A 24,349-nucleotide genomic window follows, 5' to 3' on the forward strand; every position below is an offset into this window, starting at 1 on the left:
TCACACACACACCCACCCTCTCTCACACACACACCCACCCTCTCACACACACACCCACCCTCTCACACACACACACCCACCCTCTCACACACACACACCCACCCTCTCTCACACACAACCCACCCTCTCTCACACACACCCACCCTCTCTCACACACACCCACACCCTCTCACTCACACACACCCACCCTCTCACTCACACACCCTCTCACTCACACACACCCTCTCACTCACACACACACACCCTCTCCTCACACACACACACCCTCTCACTCACACACACCACCCTCTCACTCACACACACACACCCCTCTCACTCTCACACACACCCACCCTCTCACTCTCACACACACCCACCCTCTCACACACACACACCCTCTCACTCACACCCACCCTCTCACTCACACCCACCCTCTCACTCACACCCTCTCACTCACACCCTCTCACTCACACCCTCTCACTCACACCCTCTCACTCACACACACACACCCACCCTCTCACTCTCACACACACCCACACTCTCACACACACCCACCCTCTCACACACACCCACCCTCTCACTCTCACACACACCCACCCTCTCTCACTCTCACACACACCCACCCTCTCACATCACCCACCCTCTCACTCACACACCCACTCACTCACACACACACCCACTCACTCACACACACACCCTCTCACTCACTCACACACCCAACCTCTCACTCACTCACACACACACCCACACACACCCACTCACTCACACACCCACCCTCACTCTCACACACCCTCTCACTCCCCACACACCCACCCTCTCACTCTCACACACACCCACCCTCTCACTCTCACACACACCCACCCTCTCACTCTCACACACACCCACCCTCTCACTCTCACACACACCCACCCTCTCACTCACTCACACACCCACCCTCTCACACACACCCACCCTCTCACTCTCACACTCACCCACCCTCTCACTCTCACACACACCCACCCTCTCACTCTCACACACCCACCCTCTCACTCTCACACCCACCCACCCCCTCACTCTCACACCCACCCTCTCACTCACTCACACACCCACCCTCTCACTCACTCACACACCCACCCTCTCACTCACACACACACCCACCCTCTCACACACACACCCACCCTCTCTCACACACACACTCCACCCTCTCACACACACACCCACCCTCTCACACACCCACTCACACACCCACCCACTCACACACCCACCCTCTCACACACCCACCCTCTCACTCACCCACCCTCTCACTCACCCTCTCACTCACCCTCTCACTCACTCACCCTCTCACTCACACCCTCTCACTCACTCACCCTCTCACTCACTCACCCTCTCACTCACTCACCCTCTCACTCACACACACCCACCCTCTCACTCTCACACACACCCACCCTCTCACTCACTCACACACCCACCCTCTCACTCACACACCCACCCTCTCACTCACTCACACACCCACCCTCTCACTCACTCACACACCCACACCACTCACTCACACACCCACCCTCTCACTCACCCACACACCCACCCTCCTCACTCACCCACCCACTCACACACCCACCCACTCACCCACCCTCTCACCCACCCACCCTCTCTCACACACACACCCTCTCTTACACACACCCACCCTCTCACTCACTCACACACCCTCTCACTCACTCACCCTCTCACTCACACTCACTCACACACCCACTCACTCACACACCCACCCTCTCACACACCCACCCTCTCACTCACACACACCCACCCTCTCACTCACCCACCCTCTCACTCACCCACCCTTTTTGTTCGGTCACTCACTCACCCACCCTCTCACTCACTCACCCACCCTCTCACTCACACACACCCACCCTCTCACACTCACACACACCCACCCTATCACTCTCACACACACCCACCCTCCTCACTCTCACACACACCCCACACTCTCACTCACACTCTCACTCACTCACACACCCACCCTCTCACTCACCACACCCACCCTCTCACTCACACACCCACCCTCTCACTCACACACACACCCTCTCACTCACACACAACACCCTCTCACTCACACCCATCCTCTCACTCACTCTCACACCCTCTCACTCACTCTCACACCCACCCTCTCACTCACTCTCACACCCACCCTCTCACTCTCACACACACCCACCCTCTCACTCACACCCACTCTCACACCACACCCCCACCCTCTCACTCACTCACACCACCCACCCTCTCACTCACACACCCACCCTCTCACTCACACACACCCACCCTCTCACACACCCACCCACATCACTCACACACCCACCCACACACCCACCCTCTCACTCACACACACCCACCCTCTCACTCACCCACCCTCTCACTCACCCACCCTCTCACTCACCCACCCTCTCACTCACCCACCCTCTCACTCTCTCACTCACTCAGCCTCTCACTCACTCACCCTCTCACTCACTCACCCTCTCACTCACACCCTCCCTCACTCACACACACCCTCTCTCACTCACACCCTCTCTCTCACTCACACCCTCTCTCTCACTCACACCCTCTCTCTCACTCACACCCTCTCACTCACTCACCCACCCTCTCACACACCCACCCTCTCACACACCCACACACTCACTCACCCACCCTCTCACCCACCCACTCACCCTCTCACTCACTCACCCACCCTCACACTCATCCACCCTCACACTCACCCACCCTCACACTCACTCACCCTCACACTCACCCACCCTCACCCACCCTCACACTCACCCACCCTCACACTCACACACCCTCACACTCACCCACCCTCACACTCACCCACCCTCACACTCACACACCCACCCTCTCACACACCCACCCTCTCACACACCCACCCTCTCACACACACCCACCCTCTCACTCACTCACACACCCACCCTCTCACTCTCACACACCCACCCTCTCTCACTCACACACACCCACCCTCTCACTCTCACACACACCCACCCTCTCACTCACACACACCCACCCTCTCACTCTCACACACACCCACCCTCTCACTCTCACACACACCCACCCTCTCACTCACTCACACCCACCCTCTCACTCACACCCTCTCTCACACACACACCCACCCTCTCTCACACACACACCCACCCTCACACACACACACACCCTCACACACACACCCACCCTCTCTCACACACACACCCACCCTCTCTCACACACACACCCACCCTCTCTCACACACACACCCACCCTCTCTCACACACACACCCACCCTCTCTCACACACACACACCCACCCTCTCTCACACACACACCCACCCTCTCTCACACACACACCCACCCTCTCTCACACACACCCACCCTCTCTCACACACACCCACCCTCTCTCACACACACCCACCCTCTCTCACACACACACACCCTCTCTCACACACACCCTCTCTCACACACACACCCTCTCACTCACACACACCCACCCTCTCACTCACCCACCCTCTCACTCACTCACCCTCTCACTCACACCCTCCCTCACTCACACACCCTCTCTCTCACTCACACCCTCTCTCTCTCACTCACACCCTCTCTCTCACTCACACCCTCTCTCTCACTCACACCCTCTCTCTCACTCACACACCCACCCTCTCACACACCCACACACTCACTCACCCACCCTCTCACTCACTCACCCACACTCACTCACACTCATTCACACTCACCCACCCTCACACTCACTCACACTCACTCACACTCACCCACCCTCACACTCACCCACCCTCACACTCACCCACCCTCACACTCACCCACCCTCACACTCACCCACCCTCACACTCACCCACCCTCACACTCACCCACCCTCACACTCGCCCACCCTCTCACACACACCCACCCTCTCACACACACCCACCCTCTCACTCACTCACACACCCACCCTCTCACTCTCACACACACCCACCCTCTCTCACTCTCACACACACCCACCCTCTCACTCTCACACACACCCACCCTCTCACTCTCACACACACCCACCCTCTCACTCTCACACACACCCACCCTCTCACTCTCACACACACCCACCCTCTCACTCTCACACACACCCACCCTCTCACTCACTCACACCCACCCTCTCACTCACACACCCACCCTCACACACACACCCACCCTCTCTCACACACCCACCCACCCTCACACACACACCCACCCTCTCTCACACACACACCCACCCTCTCTCACACACACACCCACCCTCTCTCACACACACACCCACCCTCTCTCACACACACACCCACCCTCTCTCACACACACACCCACCCTCTCTCACACACACACACCCACCCTCTCTCACACACACACACCCACCCTCTCTCACACACACACCCACCCTCTCTCACACACACCCACCCTCTCTCACACACACCCACCCTCTCTCACACACACCCACCCTCTCTCACACACACACACCCTCTCTCACACACACACACCCTCTCTCACACACACACACCCTCTCTCACACACACACACCCTCTCTCACACACACACACTCTCACACACACACACACACTCTCCCTCACTCACACACCCACCCTCTCACACACACCCACCCTCTCACTCACACACCCACTCTCTCACTCACACACCCACCCTCTCACTCACACACACCCACCCTCTCACTCACACACACCCACCCTCTCACTCTCACACACACCCACCCTCTCACTCACCCACCCACTCACTCACACACCCACTCACTCACACACCCACCCTCTCACTCACACACCCACCCTCTCACTCACACACCCACCCTCTCACTCACTCACACACCCACCCTCTCACTCACACACCCACCCTCTCACTCACACACCCACCCTCTCACTCACACACCCACCCTCTCACTCACTCACACACCCACCCTCTCACTCACTCACACACCCACCCTCTCTCACACACACACCCACCCTCTCTCACACACACACCCACCCTCTCTCACACACACACACACACACACACCCTCTCTCACACACACCCACCCTCTCTCACACACACCCACCCTCTCTCACACACACCCACCCTCTCTCACACACACCCACCCTCTCACACACACCCACCCTCTCACACACACCCACCCTCTCACTCACACACCCACCCTCTCACACACACACACACCCTCTCTCACACACACACCCACCCTCTCTCACACACACACCCACCCTCTCTCACACACACACCCACCCTCTCTCACACACACACCCACCCTCTCACACACACACACACACCCTCTCACACACACACACACACACCCACCCTCTCACACACACACACCCACCCTCTCTCACACACACCCACCCTCTCTCACACACACCCACCCTCTCTCACACACACACACACACCCTCTCACACACACACACACCCTCTCACACACACACCCACCCTCTCACACACACACACACCCTCACTCACACACACCCACCTTCTCACTCACACACACCCACCCTCTCACTCACACACACCCACCCTCTCACTCACACACACCCACCCTCTCACTCTCACACACACCCACCCTCTCACTCTCACACACACCCACCCTCTCACTCTCACACACACCCACCCTCTCACTCTCACACACACCCACCCTCTCACTCACTCACACACCCAACCTCTCACTCACTCACACACACACCCTCTCACTCACTCACACACCCACCCTCTCACTCACTCACCCACCCACCCTCTCACTCACACACACCCACCCTCTCACTCACACACACCCACCCTCTCACTCTCACACACACCCACCCTCACTCTCACACCCACCCTCTCACTCTCACACCCACCCTCTCACTCTCACACCCACCCTCTCATATGAGGTATCAGTACCGTGTTAGCCGAGCTTCAATAATCAAAAAATAAATAGATGATACCGTTCTGTGGCTAACGAAATGCTTTTATTTGTGCGAGCTTTCGAGATACACTGATCTCTTCTTCCGGCGATGTTACAATGAATGAAGCAAGCAAAGGGAATACTTAAAAACAGTGTCTCTTGGAATGTTATCTGTGCTTGTCCTTCCCCCCGGTGTGGATGAGATTTATGGCTAGAGGTGTTAAATGGTTCCTGAAAGTAAGTGATGTAAGAGTGTGTATGTGTGTCTGTGTGAATATAAATGAATGGAGAGCCCACAGTGTATACAGTGCTTTACAAAAGGGGTGTGTGGAGTGGGAGTTAATATAAATGGTGTGGGTAGGTGTGGAAATGTGAGAGATAGTGGCATAACTAAAAGTGTGTGTGGATACTATGTGGTCCCTATAGGTGTATACATTCCAAGAGACACTGTTTTTAAGTATTCCCTTTGCTTGCTTCATTCATTGTAACATCGCCGGAAGAAGAGATCAGTGTATCTCGAAAGCTCGCACAAATAAAAGCATTTCGTTAGCCACAGAAACCCCCTCCCCCCTCCCCCGCTACCACCTCCATGCAGACAGCAGGACCGCCGGGGACGTGGGGGGATCGGGGTGAAGCGGGGACCTGAGGGACATCCCCGCTCCAATCTCCCGGCCCCGCGGGCTGACACGGGGGGAAGCGGGGACAGGAGAACACCCCCGCTACCACCTCCATAACTGCGGGCAGCGGGAGCGCCGGGGACAGGGGGAAGGCACAGATAGTACTTACTGTGTACTCCATGGGGAAAGAATAGCTGCTCGTTGGGGGCGGGCTCATATAGAGCCTGGCCGCGCGCCCACAAAGCCTGGGAGCGCGCACCAATCAGCTGTCAGGTAGGGGAGGTTTTTTTGGGGGGTTTTCAGCGCGAGCAGGGAAATTTAAAAAAAACAAACATGTGTGCTGCTTGGGCCAATATTTACTCGCCCGGGAGTTAAATCCCCTCGCCCCGGGCGTGTAAATCTATGTGATTGTCGAACACTGTAAAGATAGATAGATAGATAGATATACAGAAAACAAGAAGAAAAAACAGGCGCACTCCTTGTGTGATAAAGTATAAAACAGTATTTATGGCATTGTAAAATATAAAAAGCGCACTCTCATACAGAGTAAAAATAATAGCATTTATGAGATATACTCAATCGCCTTGAAGCTGTAAAGGGAATGTATCAGCCTGTCCCGTTGGTGCCACCTCTGGTGTATCCGTTGGTTCAGCAACTTGCACTGGAGCCACCGCAGCCAGATGATGTAATAATCAGCAACACGGTCAGAGACTCCCTCCAGATACAGCTCTCACTGCTCACCAGCAGGCAACTGCAAAACCGGAAGCGACAGCAGTCCCAAGCAAAATAGCAACAGCTCCAAGATACTCTCTCCGTTCGTGCAGTATTGTCAGCCACAAACTCGCCTCTTTGGGAAACGCCCTACACGTTTCGTCACTAAGGACTTCATCAGGGTAATCATCATCATTTTATATTTACAATCCCATAAATACTGTTTTATACTTTATCACACTAGGAGTGCGCCTGTTTTTTCTTCTTGTTTTCTGCAGATATCCTTGGGATTTGGTGATCCTTATATACGGGCAGCAAAACTCCAGTGGACTAAGTACATTTTTTGAAATTTCAATGGACATCTGGTTTTTATTTTATTTTTTATGTTTCATATTTTTTAATTTTGCTATAGATTTCAGTTGTTTTTATCACAAATTCGCCCTTTTGGGGATTCTTTGGTCAATAGCCTTGTTAACTCTATCTGATTTACACAGCTGATTTATCCTTATCAAGCTTCCTAAGGCGCTACTCCAATTTGTTATATATATATATATATATATATATATATATATATATATATACTGAGTTAAGTTATGGTGAGTAAAAAATGTGACAAAAACCCTCATATAACTGTATGCTCATCTGCATGTCTTAGGCAGGTCTGCAACCCCGCCTTTCCCCATTATCACCCAGCATACAGCACTTCCACTGCAGCAAGGGATTCTGGGAAATGACATGCAAATGAGCACACAGTGTCACTTTTTGCCTCAATAACCATTTTTAACATGGTTCCCTATAGGCTTAAGCTTGCTGCATGGTCACAGCTTTGAGCACAGCCAGGGTTAAGGTGCATACCCAGAAAACCACCCACAGACAGCTGTTTCGACCTTGATGGGTCTCATCAGTGTGGGGTTGATTTTACTGGGAATGCAAGAGAGGCTATGGGATAGGCTAAACCATAATACTGAGTTAAGTTATGGTGAGTAAAAAAAGTGACAAAAACCCTCCACAGGAAAGCAAATATGCAAATATAACTGTATGCTCATCTGCATGTCTTAGGCAGGTCTGCAACCCCGCCTTTCCCCATTATCACCCAGCATACAGCACTTCCACTGCAGCAAGGGATATATATATATATATATATATATATATATATATATAAAGAAAAGACAGATGGCACAGCTGTTCTAAGGAAGAAGCCAGTGGGGGTGAAACGCGTTGTGGTATTCATTTGCTGCTGGCCCCTAACTGCTGGCCTCTTTTGGACCTTATCTTTTGTTTGGGACACTTCTCATATTCTGGTGATTCACTCTGGCTGGGGTGACTACCATCCAGGACTCTAAGCTGCATTGAACTCAGGCCATTATGTACATCACCTTGAGAAAGGTCCCGTGTGTAGGACCGAAACGTTGGTTATGATGTCTCACTAAATGCTGCCTCTGATATTCGCTCATATGGTATCGTATTGCCTATGTGTGTGTGTGTGTGTGTGTGTGTGTGTGTGTGTGTGTGTGTGTGTGTGTGTGTGTATATATATATATATATATAGCAAAACATGTGTCCCAATTGGAGACATGAACAGCACTCAAGATATAATGCAAAAAACAATTGTACTGTATTGTAAAAAAACAACAGGCACAAAAAAATCCAACGTTTCGGTCCTCAGGGGCGTGCTAGAGAACACTGCCCATGGAAAACATATATACCCTCCACCAACCTGTGCAAACAATTAAAGACAGCTGTTTATAATTAAAAAGGGATATTGCAGACGCCTGGGAGCTCCGTCATCACTACGCATCAGTCAGGCTTCACTGCAGGTCTGTTTACATCCGGCTGTCAGATGCCATTCGCATCGCGCATGATCGTCCAAGGGAGGAGCCAGCAAAAACACCAGACCTCTATGGCGTCCCCCGTTGCCATGGCGACGTGTGTGTGTTGTGTGTGTGTGTGTGTGTGTGTGTGTGTGTGTGTGTGTGTGTGTGTGTGTGTGTGTATATATATACATATGTATACACACATACATATATATATATATATATATACATATATATATATATATATATATATATATATATATATATATATATATATATATATTCAAATAACGGGGGGAAAACGGGGGGAGGGGTGGGGAAAGAAAACTTCGCATCTACTAGTACAGAATTTATGCCACCATGAGCCAAAGAAAATATCTTATTGAATTTACATGAATAAGGTTTGGCGGTGCTCACGGGTTATGAATTATGTGAATGAAGGGAGAACAAAAAGGAACCCGTATGAGAGCACTCAGGTATGCAAAAGATTCGTTTATTTATTTGACACAATGCAAAAAGGGATGAATAAACAGTACATGATTAAAAACACTTAAAAAAGAGGCATGGACCCCTGTCACGTATGTTACCCTGAAACACTGATAAGCAGCTTTAGGGAACGACACACATTGTCAACCCTAAACATACATAGGATAGTGACTCAAACAACACTAGGGTGAGTCAAATTAAATCACAGTGGGTTATTGGGTTCAAAGGCACCTATACAACGCTAAAGATGATGCACACTACACACCAAACAATAGACTGATCAAAGTATAAATGACAGTCTCAAAGCATCACACATCTGCATGAGCATACAATAGTATAACCAATACCTACAGCGTAAATCATGTGTAGGAAAGGTAGTGAGTTGGAATGAAATCCCTAGATGTGTAGTACAATAGAGTTAGTGAATAGCATATATAGGAAAATACCTAATGAATGCCTATTATATAACCTTGTATCGTTGTGTCAGTGTCCCTAATGAAAAAATGAATGAAAAAATCACAGTCCAGAAAAATAATTTGCATAAGTGCTGGGTAGCATAGTTACGTGAGCCATGGGTCAGGGGTCCTGCCTAGCACCCCCACTCCGACGCGTTTCGTCCAGAGACTTTGACTAGTCACTATCCTATGTATGTTTAGGGTTGACAATGTGTGTCGTTCCCTAAAGCTGCTTATCAGTGTTTCAGGGTAACATACGTGACAGGGGTCCATGCCTCTTTAAGTGTTTTTAATCATGTACTGTTTATTCATCCCTTTTTGCATTGTGTCAAATAAATAAACTAATTAATCTTTTGCATACCTGAGTGCTCTCATACGGGTTCCTTTTTGTTCTCCATTCATTTATTTATATATATATATATATATATATATATATATATATCAACTGTAAATATTACTGTATGTTCATTTGCATGTCTTAGACAGGTCTGCAACCCTGTCTTTCCCCATTATCGCCCAGCATACAGCGCTTCCACTGCAGCAAGGGATTCTGGGAAATGACATGCAAATGAGCACTCAGTGCCACCTTTTGTCTCAAGCTCGTATTACACAAGCAAATCCTCAAGCCAATGCATGCTGTTTTAAACACATATATATATATATATATATGAAATCCCTCTCCTGGCTTCCGATCAAATCCCGCATCTCACACTCCATTCTTCTCACTTTTAAAGCTTTACACTCTTCTGCCCCTCCTTACATCTCTGCCCTAATTTCTCGTTATGCACCATCCAGACTCTTGCGTTCTTCTCAAGGATGTCTTCTTTCTACCCCCTTTGTATCTAAAGCCCTCTCCCGCCTTAAACCTTTTTCACTGACTGCCCCACACCTCTGGAATGCCCTTCCCCTCAGTACCCGACTTGCACCCTCTCTATCCACCTCTAAGACTCACCTTAAGACACACTTGCTTAAAGAAGCATATGAATAGCACTGTGGATATTCTGAACACATGATACATAAGCTTGGCCCCCTGCAGATGCACTTACCAGAACTCCCTCCTACTGTCTCTGTACGTTCTCCCTACCTACCAATTACACTGTAAGCTCCTCGGGGCAGGGACTCCTCTTCCTTAATGTTACTTTTATGTCTAAAGCACTTATTCCCATGATCTGTTATTTATATTATCTGTTATTTATTTGATTACCACATGTATTACTACTGTGAAGCGGTGTGTGTGTGTGTGTGTGTGTGTGTGTGTGTGTGTTAATAGATATTTATACATATATATTTAGGCACTGTACCGTGTATAAGTTTCACTGGATGTGCACTGAGCTCTGTTTGTGTTTCATGTTCTGTCTCTGGTTTTAAATATATATCGCCATGCTCAGTAGCACTCCTCTGTGACACTGATATGCTTATATATATGTTGTGGTTATTTTGGGGGTTCAATATGAGCTTGCAGGTGTCCTGTATGTTTTACAATTCTTGTTCAGCTGGTCTTAGCTGATTGGAGGGTGGCTCTTCCTATCTTGTTGAAGCTCACCCCCTCCCACATTTAAATGGTTAAAATCTCACTCCATGTCATCTCCCACTCTCAGGGGAACTTGCTTGCTTGCAGTATGATTGTGACAAATCTAATAGAGTGCTTTTCCTGGTAATGTACAGGTTAATAAAAGCTTCAATCAGACTTAGAACTATGCAACTAATTTTGACAGATTTATTATAAATCATTCTTCCAGGTAATGCACAGGTTATTAAGAATTTATATTAGTGTTAGGGAACCTTGAGATGTGGTCTGCCGTGTAGTGGCTCAGGGGCTTACAACACTTTGGCCAAAATGTTAAACTAAAAGACCATTTATTTAATAGATATCTATACATATATATTTAGGCACTGTACAGTGTATACGTTCTGTCTCTGAGATATATGTGTGTGTGTGTGTGTGTGTGTGTGTGTGTGTGTGTGTGTGTGTGTGTGTGTGTGTGTGTGTGTGTGTGTGTGTGTATTGGGGGGGGGGGTATATATTGGTGGGTGGGTGTGTATATTGGTGTGTGTTTGGATACATTGGGGTGTGATGTGGATATATTGGCATCTGTGGTGTGATATGTGTATATATTGGTATTGGGGTGTGTGTTTTAGCCTCAATAATTGGAATGCTATACATTCCAGTGTGTGGGATAAGGTCTCAGAGCTTCCATTTCTTGCTGTAGGAGGTACAGGAAAGCTTTGCAGGTGAGCTGGAAGAAGCTGAAACAGATCTCTGGGAATCTGGATACCAACCCTGAGACTCCGAGCAACAGCAAGAGGCACTCAAACATCCAATCCTGCCAGCGTCTGCCGGGCAACAACTTGCCAACATCTATTCAAACATGAGCGAGGACAGAGTGTGCCCACCACATGCAGTGCATTAAACGTGGAGGGAACGGAAGGGGTTTTTGACCTGTACAATAATATTAAGAATGTTTTCTTATATAGAGAATCCATACAAAGGGCTTTACAATACAAGGTTAACCCCTTTGCTGCCAGAGGAGCAGCAGAGCAATGCGTTGCAGGCTCCTCTGGCAGTAAAGGGTTAAGCATTCTAGTTACCCAGTTTTAACTGGTACTTGTGGGATTTGAACCTGTGACCTGAACAGAATGTCGCAGGTGAAAGAGTTTCCCTCTCGCACACGTCTCCTTACATATTGAAGGGAAGATGAAGGTTTGGCAGGACCAAGTGTTGCAAATGCATTCAGATGTAGGTTTTTAACTATAGACCTAAAAGCCTGTGAACAGCGCAGAAGTGCCAGATTATGCACTGTATCTGTTCTAATTAGCAGTGTTATTTCTAGGGGAAAGTCTCAATGATACCAACATTCAGTGCATCAGGATGAAAGAGAGACTGGAATTGTAGTAGATAAAAACAAATGTGATGGATTGTACGTGGAAATAAACATTTAACCATCTGGTTAAAAAAAAGCCTGCAACAGGGGAAAGCAAACAGGTTTAAAAAAGTAAATGTCAAAAGTTCTAGTTTTTGTCCTCTCTACAGCTTGCAGGCTGCATCCTTGTGTAAAGCAAGGACATGTAGGTATTTGAGGTTACCCTTTCCTCCTTTGAAACTACTGAAGTAATAAATCACTGCGGATATTTTTACATTGCACATACTGTAGCCATGTATAAAGCCATCGCATGGACACGAAATCCAAACAGGCGGAGATCGACGTTGCAGAAAAAAAAACGTTTCCGTGATTAAAAAGGTTAAAGATTCTCCAAAACTGAACGCTAGTAAGCCAAAGCAAGTTAGAGCACACTTCCTGTCTTACAGGGGGAATCGAAACCATGGAAGTGGTGGTACGAAGTATAACATAAGGTATTTCAAATACGCTGTAATTGCTGAAGCAGTTCAGGGGGCTGACTGTGTCTTTGAAAATGCTGTTCTTGTACATTACAAAATATTTTTATTTTATTTAAAAATTGGATTAATATATACCCATTGTATATGTATTTATTCTGTGCTTGTTCCTGTTTGTATTCTGTATGACGTAGTGCATTACAATAATGATTAATGAATCCATGTAGCAGTTATAAAATGTCAAAATACAAAAATATACTGAAAATATTAAAGGTCTCAAATCTGTGCATTTTTTCTTTTTCTCTAATCTGAGCAATGAAGTATATGGGTTAACTCGGGGGTTCTCAACTCCACCCCAGGTCTTCAGGATATTCCTGCTTCAGCACAGGTGGCTCAATCAAAGACTGCACCACCTGTGCTGAAGCAGGGATATCCTGAAAACTTGACCTGTTGGGAGGTCTTGAGGACTCCATGGTAAACTCCTTCAGTTATAACCACGGGGGAGGGTAGCACTCCCAGATGCATTTTCAAAAGGGGTCTGACATTTATTTGCCAACTTTTCAGTCTGGGAGTGTGACTCATTATTTCGTGGTTATCATTAGACTTAACCCCTACTGGTTTCAGCCCCCACAAGTATTCCTTAATAAGAGATTTTTAGAGCTATTTAAGTATGCTATTCACAAATATTGGCTTAACTCCTTCAGTGCCAGAGTATCCAGCCTATCTGCCACTGAACAGGATATAATTGTATATGTTCTTTCACTCGATCATGAGCGCTAACCGAAATTACGACCATCAAAATCTCATCTGATTTACGAATTATTTTGTTCCTGGGCGCCTTTAACAGAACCCCCCCCCCCCCCCCACGACAGTGCGAGGGTTAATAAGCGGCGGTGAACGTTTGACAACATATTCCCATACCTGATTGAGAACCTCAAAATACACAGCGAGGGTTGTGGTGGGACTGAGGCCGCAGATTTTCCACTGGCAAGTGCCGCCCGTACCGATCTCCTGGGGTAACAAAAGGGACTGTTACTAGAAGAGTCATTAGCCAGATATAACCCGAAAGGAAAGGGTCCCAGAGTCAATAGCAAAGCTTTCAAAATGCCTGTATCCTAATAAAATTGTATTAAAGCTGTTTACTTTCGAGGCAGTAAAATCTCAATATAATATCCGCTGAAAATATTGATAAATGGGGCCATTACCGGTTCATTAAACTCACGACTCAATAACCTCTCTATTTAACTGCGTAATTGCTGTAGAGACCTTTAGTCCATTACTCAGGAATGCGCTGAAGACCTTTCCAGCAACGGAGTTAAACGCCGATAGCTTTCTATTTGTGTCCTAAAGAAGTATGTGGTCTTTTTCTGTTTAATAAACCATGTTCTTGTATTACCTCTTCTTTTTATTTTGCCCGTGTTGTATTCCCGATTCGTATTGTAAGTACCCCAAGCACAATGTGGGCCGGGGTTATTTACAGCTTTTTTTTTTTTTTTTTTTTTAAACTTGTTCTTTATTTGAATTTTCTTTAAGAAAAGTGGGGGGTGGGATACAGAATTAAAAAAAAGAATGACGTGTTACTTTTAGATTACCTACATTTGTATACATACATATAAAATACATTTAGTGGGTACACATTATTTACTGCTTTTAAATTAGAGGAGAAAGAGAGAAACAAACTGGAGGGGGAAAAAAGTGAGTGAGAGAGAGAGAGAGAGAGAGACAAGATTTTAAAAAAGAAGTATGAGGGGGAAAAAAATGAAGGCGAGAAAATAGAGTAATTAGACAGCTAGAGATATACAGTATAAACAAATTGGAGATATAGATATATACAGGCATACCCCGGTTTAAGGACACTCACTTTAAGTACTCGCGAGTAAGTACATATTGCCCAATAGGCAAACGGCAGCTCACGCATGCGCCTGTCAGCACGTCCTGAACAGCTATACCAGCTCCCTACCTGTACCGAAGCTGTGTGCAAGCGGGGAGACTATAGAGCCTGTTACACATGCGTTATTTACATCAGTTATGCACGTATAGGACGATTGCTGTACAGTACATGCATCGATAAGGGGAAAAAAGGGAGTGCTTCACTTTAAGTACATTTTCGCTTTACATACATGCTCCGGTCCCATTGCGTACGTTAATGCGGGGTATGCCTGTATACACCAGGCCTGCACAACTCGTAAAGCGAGAAGGGCCGAACTGCTCCAAGGAAAAAAAATTTGGGCCGCACGGGTAAAATCATCATCATCATCATCATCTCTCCTCCAGCACCTCATCATCATCCTCATATCTCCCCCAGAACCCCTCATCATCCTCATATCTCCCCCAGAACCCCTCACTATCAACCTTTGCGATACTCCCCATCTATCTCTCATACCCCCATCTCTCCCCCTCACCCACACACATAATACTCCCCCTCCACATCAAACACACAATACCCCCCCTGCACACCACACACCACACATCCCACCCCCCCTTCACCTCACATCCTTTTCCCCCCTGCACCTCACATCACTCTCCCCCCCTGCACCTCCCATCACTCTCCCCCCCTGCACCTCCCATCACTCTCCCCCCCTGCACCTCCCATCACTCTCCCCCCCTGCACCTCCCATCACTCTCCCCCCCTGCACCTCCCATCACTCTCCCCCCTGCACCTCCCATCACTCTCCCCCCCTGCACCTCCCATCACTCTCCCCCCCTGCACCTCCCATCACTCTCCCCCCCTGCACCTCCCATCACTCTCCCCCCCTGCACCTCCCATCACTCTCCCCCCCTGCACCTCCCATCACTCTCCCCCCCTGCACCTCCCATCACTCTCCCCCCCTGCACCTCCCATCACTCTCCCCCCTTGCACCTCCCATCACTCTCCCCCCTTGCACCTCCAATCACCCCCCCTGCACCTCCAATCACCCCCCCTGCACCTCCAATCACCCCCCCTGCACCTCCAATCACCCCCCCTGCACCTCCAATCACCCCCCCTGCACCTCCAATCAACCCCCCTGCACCTCCAATCACCCCCCCTGCACCTCCAATCACCCCCCCTGCACCTCCAATCACCCCCCCCTGCACCTCCAATCACCCCCCCCTGCACCTCCAATCACCCCCCCTGCACCTCCAATCACCCCCCCTGCACTTCCAATCACCCCCCCTGCACTTCCAATCACCCCCCCCCTGCACCTCCAATCACCCCCCCTGCACCTCCAATCACCCCCCCTGCACCTCCAATCAACCCCCCTGCACCTCCAATCAACCCCCCTGCACCTCCAATCACCCCCCTGCACCTCCAATCACCCCCCCTGCACCTCCAATCACCCCCCCGCTGCACCTCCAATCACCCCCCCCGCTGCACCTCCAATCACCCCCCCCGCGCTGCACCTCCAATCACCCCCCCCGCTGCACCTCCAATCACCCCCCCCACTGCACCTCCAATCACCCCCCCCTGCACCTCCAATCACCCCCCCCGCACCTCCAATCACCCCCCCCTGCACCTCCAATCACCCCCCCCTGCACCTCCAATGACCCTCCCTTGCACCTCCAATGACCCTCCCTTGCACCTCCAATGACCCTCCCCTGCACCTCCACTGACCCTCCCCTGCACATCACCTCCCCTGCACCTGACATCACCTCCCCTGCACCTGACATCACCTCCCCTGCACCTGACATCACCTCCCCTGCACCTGACATCACCCCCCCTGCAGCTCACCTCCCCCCTGCACATCCCCCTCCCTGCACCTCACCCCCTGCACCTCCCCCCCCTGCACCTCCTCACCTCCCCCCCTGCACCTCCTCACCTCCCCCCCTGCACCTCCTCACCTCCCCCCCTGCACCTCACTCCCCCCCCTGAACCTCACCTCCCCCCCCTGAACCTCACCCCCCCCCCTGAACCTCACCTCCCCCCCCTGAACCTCACCTCCCCCCCCTGAACCTCACCTCCCCCCCCTGAACCTCACCTCCCCCCCCCTGCACCTCACCGCCCCCCCCTGCACCTCACCGCCCCCCCCCCCCTGCACCTCACCGCCCCCCCCTGCACCTCACCACCCCCACCTGCACCTCACCGCCCCCCCCTTCACCTCACCTCCCCCCCCCCCCAACGGCATCTTACGGCGGCAGAGCAGGCAGGACTAGCACACTCGTTCAGTCCTGAGAGCAGGCTCGAGGAGGAGGAGGGGGGAGCGGGCTCACCAGCGGGACAGCGGCTCCCGGGCGGGAGAGGAGGGGTGAGCTGCTCCCGGCCGAGAGAGATGGGGGGAGAGCGGCTCCCGGTCAGGAGGAGGGGGATAGAGCGGCTCCCGTTGAGGAGAGGGGGGCAGAGTGGCTCCCGTTCAGGAGAGGAGGGGGGGCAGAACGGCTCGCGGCCGAGAGAGGAGGGGGCAGAACGGCTCGCAGCCGAGAGAGATGGGGGGCAGAGCGGCTCGCGGCCGAGAGAGGAGGGGGGCAGAGCGGCTCACGGGGGGAGAGCGGCTCACGGGGGGGGAGAGCGGCTCACGGGGGGGGGAGAGCGGCTCACGGGGGGGGGGAGAGCGGCTCACGGGGGGGGGGGGAGAGCGGCTCCTGGGGGGGGGGGGGAGAGCGGCTCCTGGGGGGGGGAGAGCGGCTCACGGGGGGGAGAGCGGCTCACGGGGGGGGAGAGCGGCTCACGGGGGGGGAGAGCGGCTCACGGGGGGGGGAGAGCGGCTCACGGGGGGGGCAGAGCGGCTCACGGGGGGCAGAGCGGCTCACGGCCGAGAGAGGAGGGGGCAGAGCGGCTCGCGGCCGAGAGAGGAGGAGGGTAGAGCGGCTCGGGGGGGAGAGCGGCTCACGGGGGGGGGGAGGGGGAGGGCGGCTCACGGGGGGGGGGGAGGGGGAGGGCGGCTCACGTGGGGTGGGAGAGCGGCTCACGGGGGGGGGGGAGAGCGGCTCACGGGGGGGGAGGGGGGAGAGCGGTCACGGGGGGGAGAGCGGCTCACGGGGGGGAGAGCGGCTCACGGGGGGGGGAGAGCGGCTCACGGGGGGGGGGGAGAGCGGATCACGGGGGGGGGAGAGCGGATCACGGGGGGGAGAGCGGATCACGGGGGGGGAGAGCGGATCACGGGGGGGGGAGAGCGGCTCACAAGGGGGGGGAGAGCGGCTCACGAGAGGGGGGAGAGCGGCTCACGAGAGGGGGGAGAGCGGCTCACGGGGGGGCAGAGCAGCTCGCGGCTGAGAGAGGAGGGGGGCAGAGCGGCTCGCGGGCGAGAGAGGAGGGGGGCAGAGCGGCTCGCGACCGAGAGAGGAGGGGGGTAGAGCGGCTCGGGGGGGAGAGCGGCTCACGGGGGGAAGGAGGGGGAGGGCGGCTCACGTGGGGGGGGGGGAGCGGCTCACGGGGGGGGGGAGAGCGGCTCACGGGGGGGGGGAGAGCGGCTCACGGGGGGGGGAGAGCGGCTCACGGGGGGGAGAGCGGCTCACGGGGGGGAGAGCGGCTCACGGGGGGGAGAGCGGCTCACGGGGGGGAGAGCGGCTCACGGGGGGGAGAGCGGCTCACGGGGGGGGAAAGAGGCTCACGAGGGGGGGGGTGAGCGGCTCACAAGAGGGGGGAGAGCGGCTCACGGGGGGGAGAGCGGCTCACGGGGGGGAGGGGAGAGCGGTTCACCGGGGGGGGGGGGGAGAGCGGCTCACGGGGGGGGGGGAGAGCGGCTCACGGAGGGGGAGAGCGGCTCACGGAGGGGGAGAGCGGCGAGCGGGGGGCAGAGCGGCGAGCGGCCGAGAGGAGGGGGGCAGAGCGGCTCGTGGCCAAGAGAGGAGGGGGGCAGAGCGGCTCACGGGGGGGGGGAGAGCGGCTCACGGGGGGGGGGGCATGGTTAAGGAACCCTAGAATTAGATTGTTAAATTCTGGGGAACTCCAATCCTTCCCCCCCGTTCATCCGTCTTTCTTCCCCCATTTCACGCTCCCCCCTTACGCTCTCTCCCCTTCTCTCTTTCCACTCTCCCTTCTCTTTTGCCCCCTTCCACTCTCTCCCTTCTCTCTCGCCACCTTCCACTCTCTCCCCCTTCCACTCTCCAATCTCCAATCTCTCGCTCGCCCCCTTAGACTCTCCCCTTCTCGTTCGCCCCCATACACTCTCCCCTTCTCACTCGCCCCTTTAGGCTGAGGCCCCAGTACCTCCGCTGCACGCACGCCAGCGAAACTGGCAGCGCGTGCAGCCGATTCCCCGGTCTGCAGTGAGCTGCAGGAAGAGAGACGGAGGGGCGCGTGACGGGGGCGCGGCCATGACGTCACCCGGCAGGTTCGCCCTCATTGGCTGAACCGCCGGGGCGTGGCTTAGCGCTCCGTCGCGAGTCCTGCTCTCAATTCTATTGAGAGCAGGAGCAACTCTCGCCACAGCGCTGCGGCCCCCCCTCGCAGTGGGCCCGGCGCCATTGAGGGGAAGGCTCTCGTTCCTGCAGCGTCCGCCACAGCAGGCGCTGCAGTAGCCAGCGGGGACCAGGCCTTACACTCTCCCCTTCTCGCTCGCCCCCATACACACACACCACAACTGATGCGAATGCAAATTATGTACTACGGGGACATAGTATATGGCTCGGCACCCTAAACCCTTCGCAAACTTGATACCCTCTACCATTCAATATGCCGTTTTGTTCTCCAATGCAATTACAACACACATCACTTCGAAATGCTGAAAAGATCTAGATTGATCATCACTTGAGTCTAGGCGCAAAGTTCACCTTTCCTGTCTCGCCTTCAAATACTTTCTGGGCAAGCTACCCATCTATCTGAACAAGCTCCTCACCCCTACCACATGCAGCACTTATCATCTGACTCCAAAAGACTGTTCATGGTCCCAAGGCTCAGCAAATTATCCGGCCGCTCTTCCTCTTACCATGCACCCCAAAACTGGAACAATCTACTGGAGACTCTCACAGCCGCCACCAGTCTAAGTTCTTTCAAAACTAAGGCTCTCACATTTTAATCTGGTCAGTAACTGTTTCATTCGCCCATAATATATATTATCTTTAACTGTGCATGCAATGTCTTGTATATAATGTATACCCTGTTCACTTATGTAACTATGTATTTGTAACCATGTATTATTTGTCATCTTAACACACACACACACTTTTGGTTAACAGTTTGGTCCCTTCTCTAGATACATTCATTATCTACTTGTTACCGACTGGTTAAATTCTAGTAATCACCAACCCCTGAACTAATCAGACCAAAATGTTGACTCACGTTTTCAGACACACAGGGTCCCTTGGCATTCAGGGACACGCAGGGTCCAATGGCTCCCGAAATCTTTACTTCTCTTGAGGTCTTCAGGACCCATCAAGTAAAAAAAGAAGAGCGCATGTTAATGGATCATTCAAGTAGAACTGGAAACGTATCTGCATCTCATTTCTAACAACACCATGCTTTCTCAGGCAAACTAAGGGAAACATGGTATATACATCACAGTTTTCTGGTAGGGGCTCCCAGCTGGGTTGGCGAGAACCCACGGATTCCGATTAAGGAGTGTCAATCCTATACTTGGTAAAAGTGACTCCATACTATGGTATTTCAAACATTTTCTAGTGAGCAGCCAATGTGTCCTTTACAATTATAGCAAGTAAGCTCCTCCATAGCCATAATAAACCCTATACAATCACATGACATACCACTGGAGGCGCTATGGTGGTATTGGGAAAGTGGCTGTACAGATGGCACTATTAAATGTGGCTTAAGTTTAGCACAGAGGGCACAGTGCGGACATTAGTCCCTTTTCACACAGTGTTATGCAATGCATTGCAAGACCCTCTGGCAGTGAAAGCGTTAAACACGAGAGGCCTTTGCATGAAGTCTGCATCAGCCACTGCTCCTGTGTTCTCCTGCTCTGTAACATCTCTCCAGTGTCTGTTATGCACCCTATAACTACCCAGCTCACGTACTTTACATTATTGATACACACAAAAGACTGACAAGATCCCTTAATATAGCACTCAAATAAGCCTAAATATCGATAAAACATGAAAAACAAAACCAGGAATAAGAGTCAATATAGAAAACTGAAAATTGATTTTAATTACCGTATTTCCTCGATTGTAAGACGCCTTCGATTGTAAGACGCACCATCGATTTGGCCCTTACAATCGAGGAAAATTACTTTTTCACTTACCATGTTTCAGAAGAGTTCCTATGTCAGCGGAGGACGAAGCGGGCGGCGGCGGCAGGAGAGGTCCCACGTCTGCAAATGGTTGAAGATGGACAGCGGGTGGGTGTGCGGCAGCAGGACAGGTCCAAAGTCTGCAGGTGAATGAAGATAAGAAGACAGCGAGCGTGCGGTAGGGTGCGGCGGCAGGAGATCATAATAGCAGGAGAGCTGAGCAGGAGCAGAGCGGCGTAGGGGAACGGCTTGGGAGGTGCACACTGTAACCGGAAGTCAGACACTGGTCAACTTCCGGTGTTACAGTGTGCGCCTCCACGCTATTCCCCACGCCGCTCTGCTCCTGCTATTATGATCTATTAGCTGCCTCCGCCACCACACGCCCGCTGTCTTATCTTTATTCACCTGCAGACTTAGGACCTGTTCTGCTGATACCACCGCACACCGCCCGCTGTCCTTCAACGATTTGCAGACGTGAGACCTCTCCCGCCGCTGCTGCACACTTTGTCCTCCACTGTCATGGAACCTCTCCTGAAACATGTTAAAAAAAAAAATACATCGGTTCTAAGACGCACCCCGATTTCGGACATGTGAAAATCGAAAAAAAGGTGCATCTTAGAATTGAGGAAATAGGGTAAGTACCATAGATCACACCAACATTAAAAACATACAAACACTGATAGCAGCAAATCTCAATAATTAACAAGAAAAATATAAATACATGTATACAAGACATAAACACATGACTGTCAAACTCCACTAATAGACCAAAATAATGAACCAACCAAAGACCAAAAAATAATACAAAATAAATAGGAAGGTACAAATAAGGTCTAAAGGCAGAAAACTCCCTAAATACCTCTATTATTCTCCTAGCATTTAGCTGATAGAGGTATTTATGGAGTGGCAGGCAATCCTGAGTAGAATCTTCAATGAAGCCTCACAAAAAGACACATAAACGTATAAGACAAAAACAAAAAAGACAAAAGAGAAAGATCATAGTGCAACTCAAATAACAAAACCAAAAATCTAAAAAATCACTGAAAAGATAGGCAAAAGGATAAATTACAAATTTAATGCAATTAAAATAAAATATTAATAAAACAATAAACACATGTCCATTGGGCTAGAGACGCAAATAAAGCTGAATCATCCGTGTCACGGTAGCTTATGACAGGCTGTAATTTACACCAAAAATATATATAAATATATATATACCTGGGTTTGAACTGGGACGAGACTTAGATATAACAAATCGTATTTATTCCTTAGGATAGGTGAACACAACATATATGTACAAATAACAGCAAAATATAGACACTTACTTAAAGATTAGGACAGAAGGCCATCAGGATACAGACTGGGCCACTTCTCCCATATTTCAGTTGACATCACAGCAATACATGCAGGACACATGCATGAAGACATTTGCATGAAGAACATTTGCATGAAGAACAATGGGTAAAAGGTGGTTCTGACTTATATATCATTTTAACCCCCTCTTTCCCAGATACGGCGCCGTGCCGTCTAGCAAAAGTCCCTTTGAAGCTTTTGCAGCTGATTTTGGACTTCCAGCTTGGGGTAGCCCCCCCATCAATAAACCCTTTGAAGCAGGGAGGACATTTGTCATGTTCACTCCTGCAGGAAACCTTGGTGTGTAAGTGTGAGTTACCACGTTTACAAAAACATCCTCGTCCCTGCTCATTATCATAACAGGGGGGGGGTTGCAGTCTTTCAGAACTCAACCAAAATTTCATATTTACTGCAAATCACTCCCTAACTTGAGTTCAGTAATACATACAGGCAGGTGAGATATATTAATACATTCCGTCACACCTGACGCTCGCAGAGAGACCAAACATTACAGTGTAATCTGAAAATTAATAGAGATATTAATATCTGGCATTTCATAGCAGTTACCTATACAGTGTTTAGACTCCCAAAGATATGCTAAATCCCACGAATACAAATATGTAATTCTTATCATTTTCAGCCAAGGACATCTCATAATATTCTTATATTTAATAAGGACACCCATTCAGATATCCTGCTTGGGTACCCCCACCCTGGCCCCATCAATAAAACCTTTTGAAGCAGGCTTTTGGCTTCCATTGTAAGTGTGAATTGGTACACTTAACTATTCCTTGTGCCTGCCTCCTGCATAAACAATTAGGGCAGTTACCTTTTGCTGCTTCCTGGGTCTCGCATAACAATACCCCTTTGAAGCAGGGCTAAATTCTAACATCCAGCTGGCCCATTCACACCTCCCTGTTGATATGCACTTTCAGGGAGGGAGCTTGCATATCAAACGTGAATAGACTCATGAGTCACAGCATTTGGTTCTGGACATTTTAAAAACTGCAAAAAGTCACTTTATCAAAAATATATGTCCCTCTTATGACAAAGTTATATTTTTAATATGTGGGTACTTGGGGGGTTCCCCTGAGGCTGCACCCCAAGACTCAGGGGCTGACTTACTCCGTTCCCAAATTACCAGTTTTCAGGTAACTGTTTATTCAGCACTGCAAATAAGATTAACCCCTTAAGTCCCAGTGGGTGGGTTATGCAGACACTGATCCAGCAACAATACATTTACACAGGAGAATAAGCATTTTCATGCTATAACAAGGGTTAAATCACCTTTCTGGACCTCGGCCCAGTTAACCCCTTGTCTCCCTGGCGAGGTTAGAGGGGGCCAATTGGGGGGGTAACCCCGTTAATCCCGGGCCAAACCCTCACGATCGTAACACCTCCCCTGCTCAAGGTGCCCTGGTACCCCAGCGGCCTCCCCCTGGCCCTGGGATACTACTGGCGCTCTTGGAGCACTCAATACGTTCTGAGGGATTGGCCTGGCAAAATTGTCCTCCAGCAATGACCAGTACATTGTCCTGCAAAGCCGGGCATTCTCCTTTGCCTCCCTCTGCCCCCCACCCCGTGCCTTGTGAACGAACAAGTCCATGGTGAAGGGGCCCCTGTGCAG

At 50.9% G+C, this 24,349-nt stretch overlaps 1 protein-coding gene and 1 long non-coding RNA gene across 3 annotated transcripts in view; one reads left to right on the top strand and one right to left on the bottom strand.

Annotated features, from left to right (window-relative positions):
- The first annotated feature begins 7,051 nt into the window (after positions 1–7,051).
- On the top strand, positions 7,052–14,622 carry LOC142502340 (uncharacterized). The gene is made up of 3 exons (XR_012803743.1): positions 7,052–7,360; positions 7,457–7,512; positions 12,144–14,622. It is a non-coding gene; the product is annotated as an uncharacterized LOC142502340 (long non-coding RNA).
- LOC142502339 (protein transport protein Sec23A) overlaps positions 12,692–24,349 on the bottom strand; it is a 45,945-nt gene continuing 34,287 nt past the window's right edge. For both annotated transcript variants that reach the window (XM_075613148.1, XM_075613149.1), the window contains exons 11-12: positions 20,463–20,543; positions 12,692–14,278 (exon numbers count right to left, since the gene is read on the bottom strand). In XM_075613148.1, the coding sequence (XP_075469263.1) occupies positions 14,108–14,278; positions 20,463–20,543 (252 nt within the window). In that variant the 3' untranslated portion in view covers positions 12,692–14,107. The remainder of the gene's footprint in view (positions 14,279–20,462; positions 20,544–24,349) is intronic.

Source organism: Ascaphus truei, chromosome 9 (genome assembly GCF_040206685.1).
Source record: "Ascaphus truei isolate aAscTru1 chromosome 9, aAscTru1.hap1, whole genome shotgun sequence".
NCBI classification, from domain to species: Eukaryota; Metazoa; Chordata; class Amphibia; order Anura; family Ascaphidae; genus Ascaphus; species Ascaphus truei.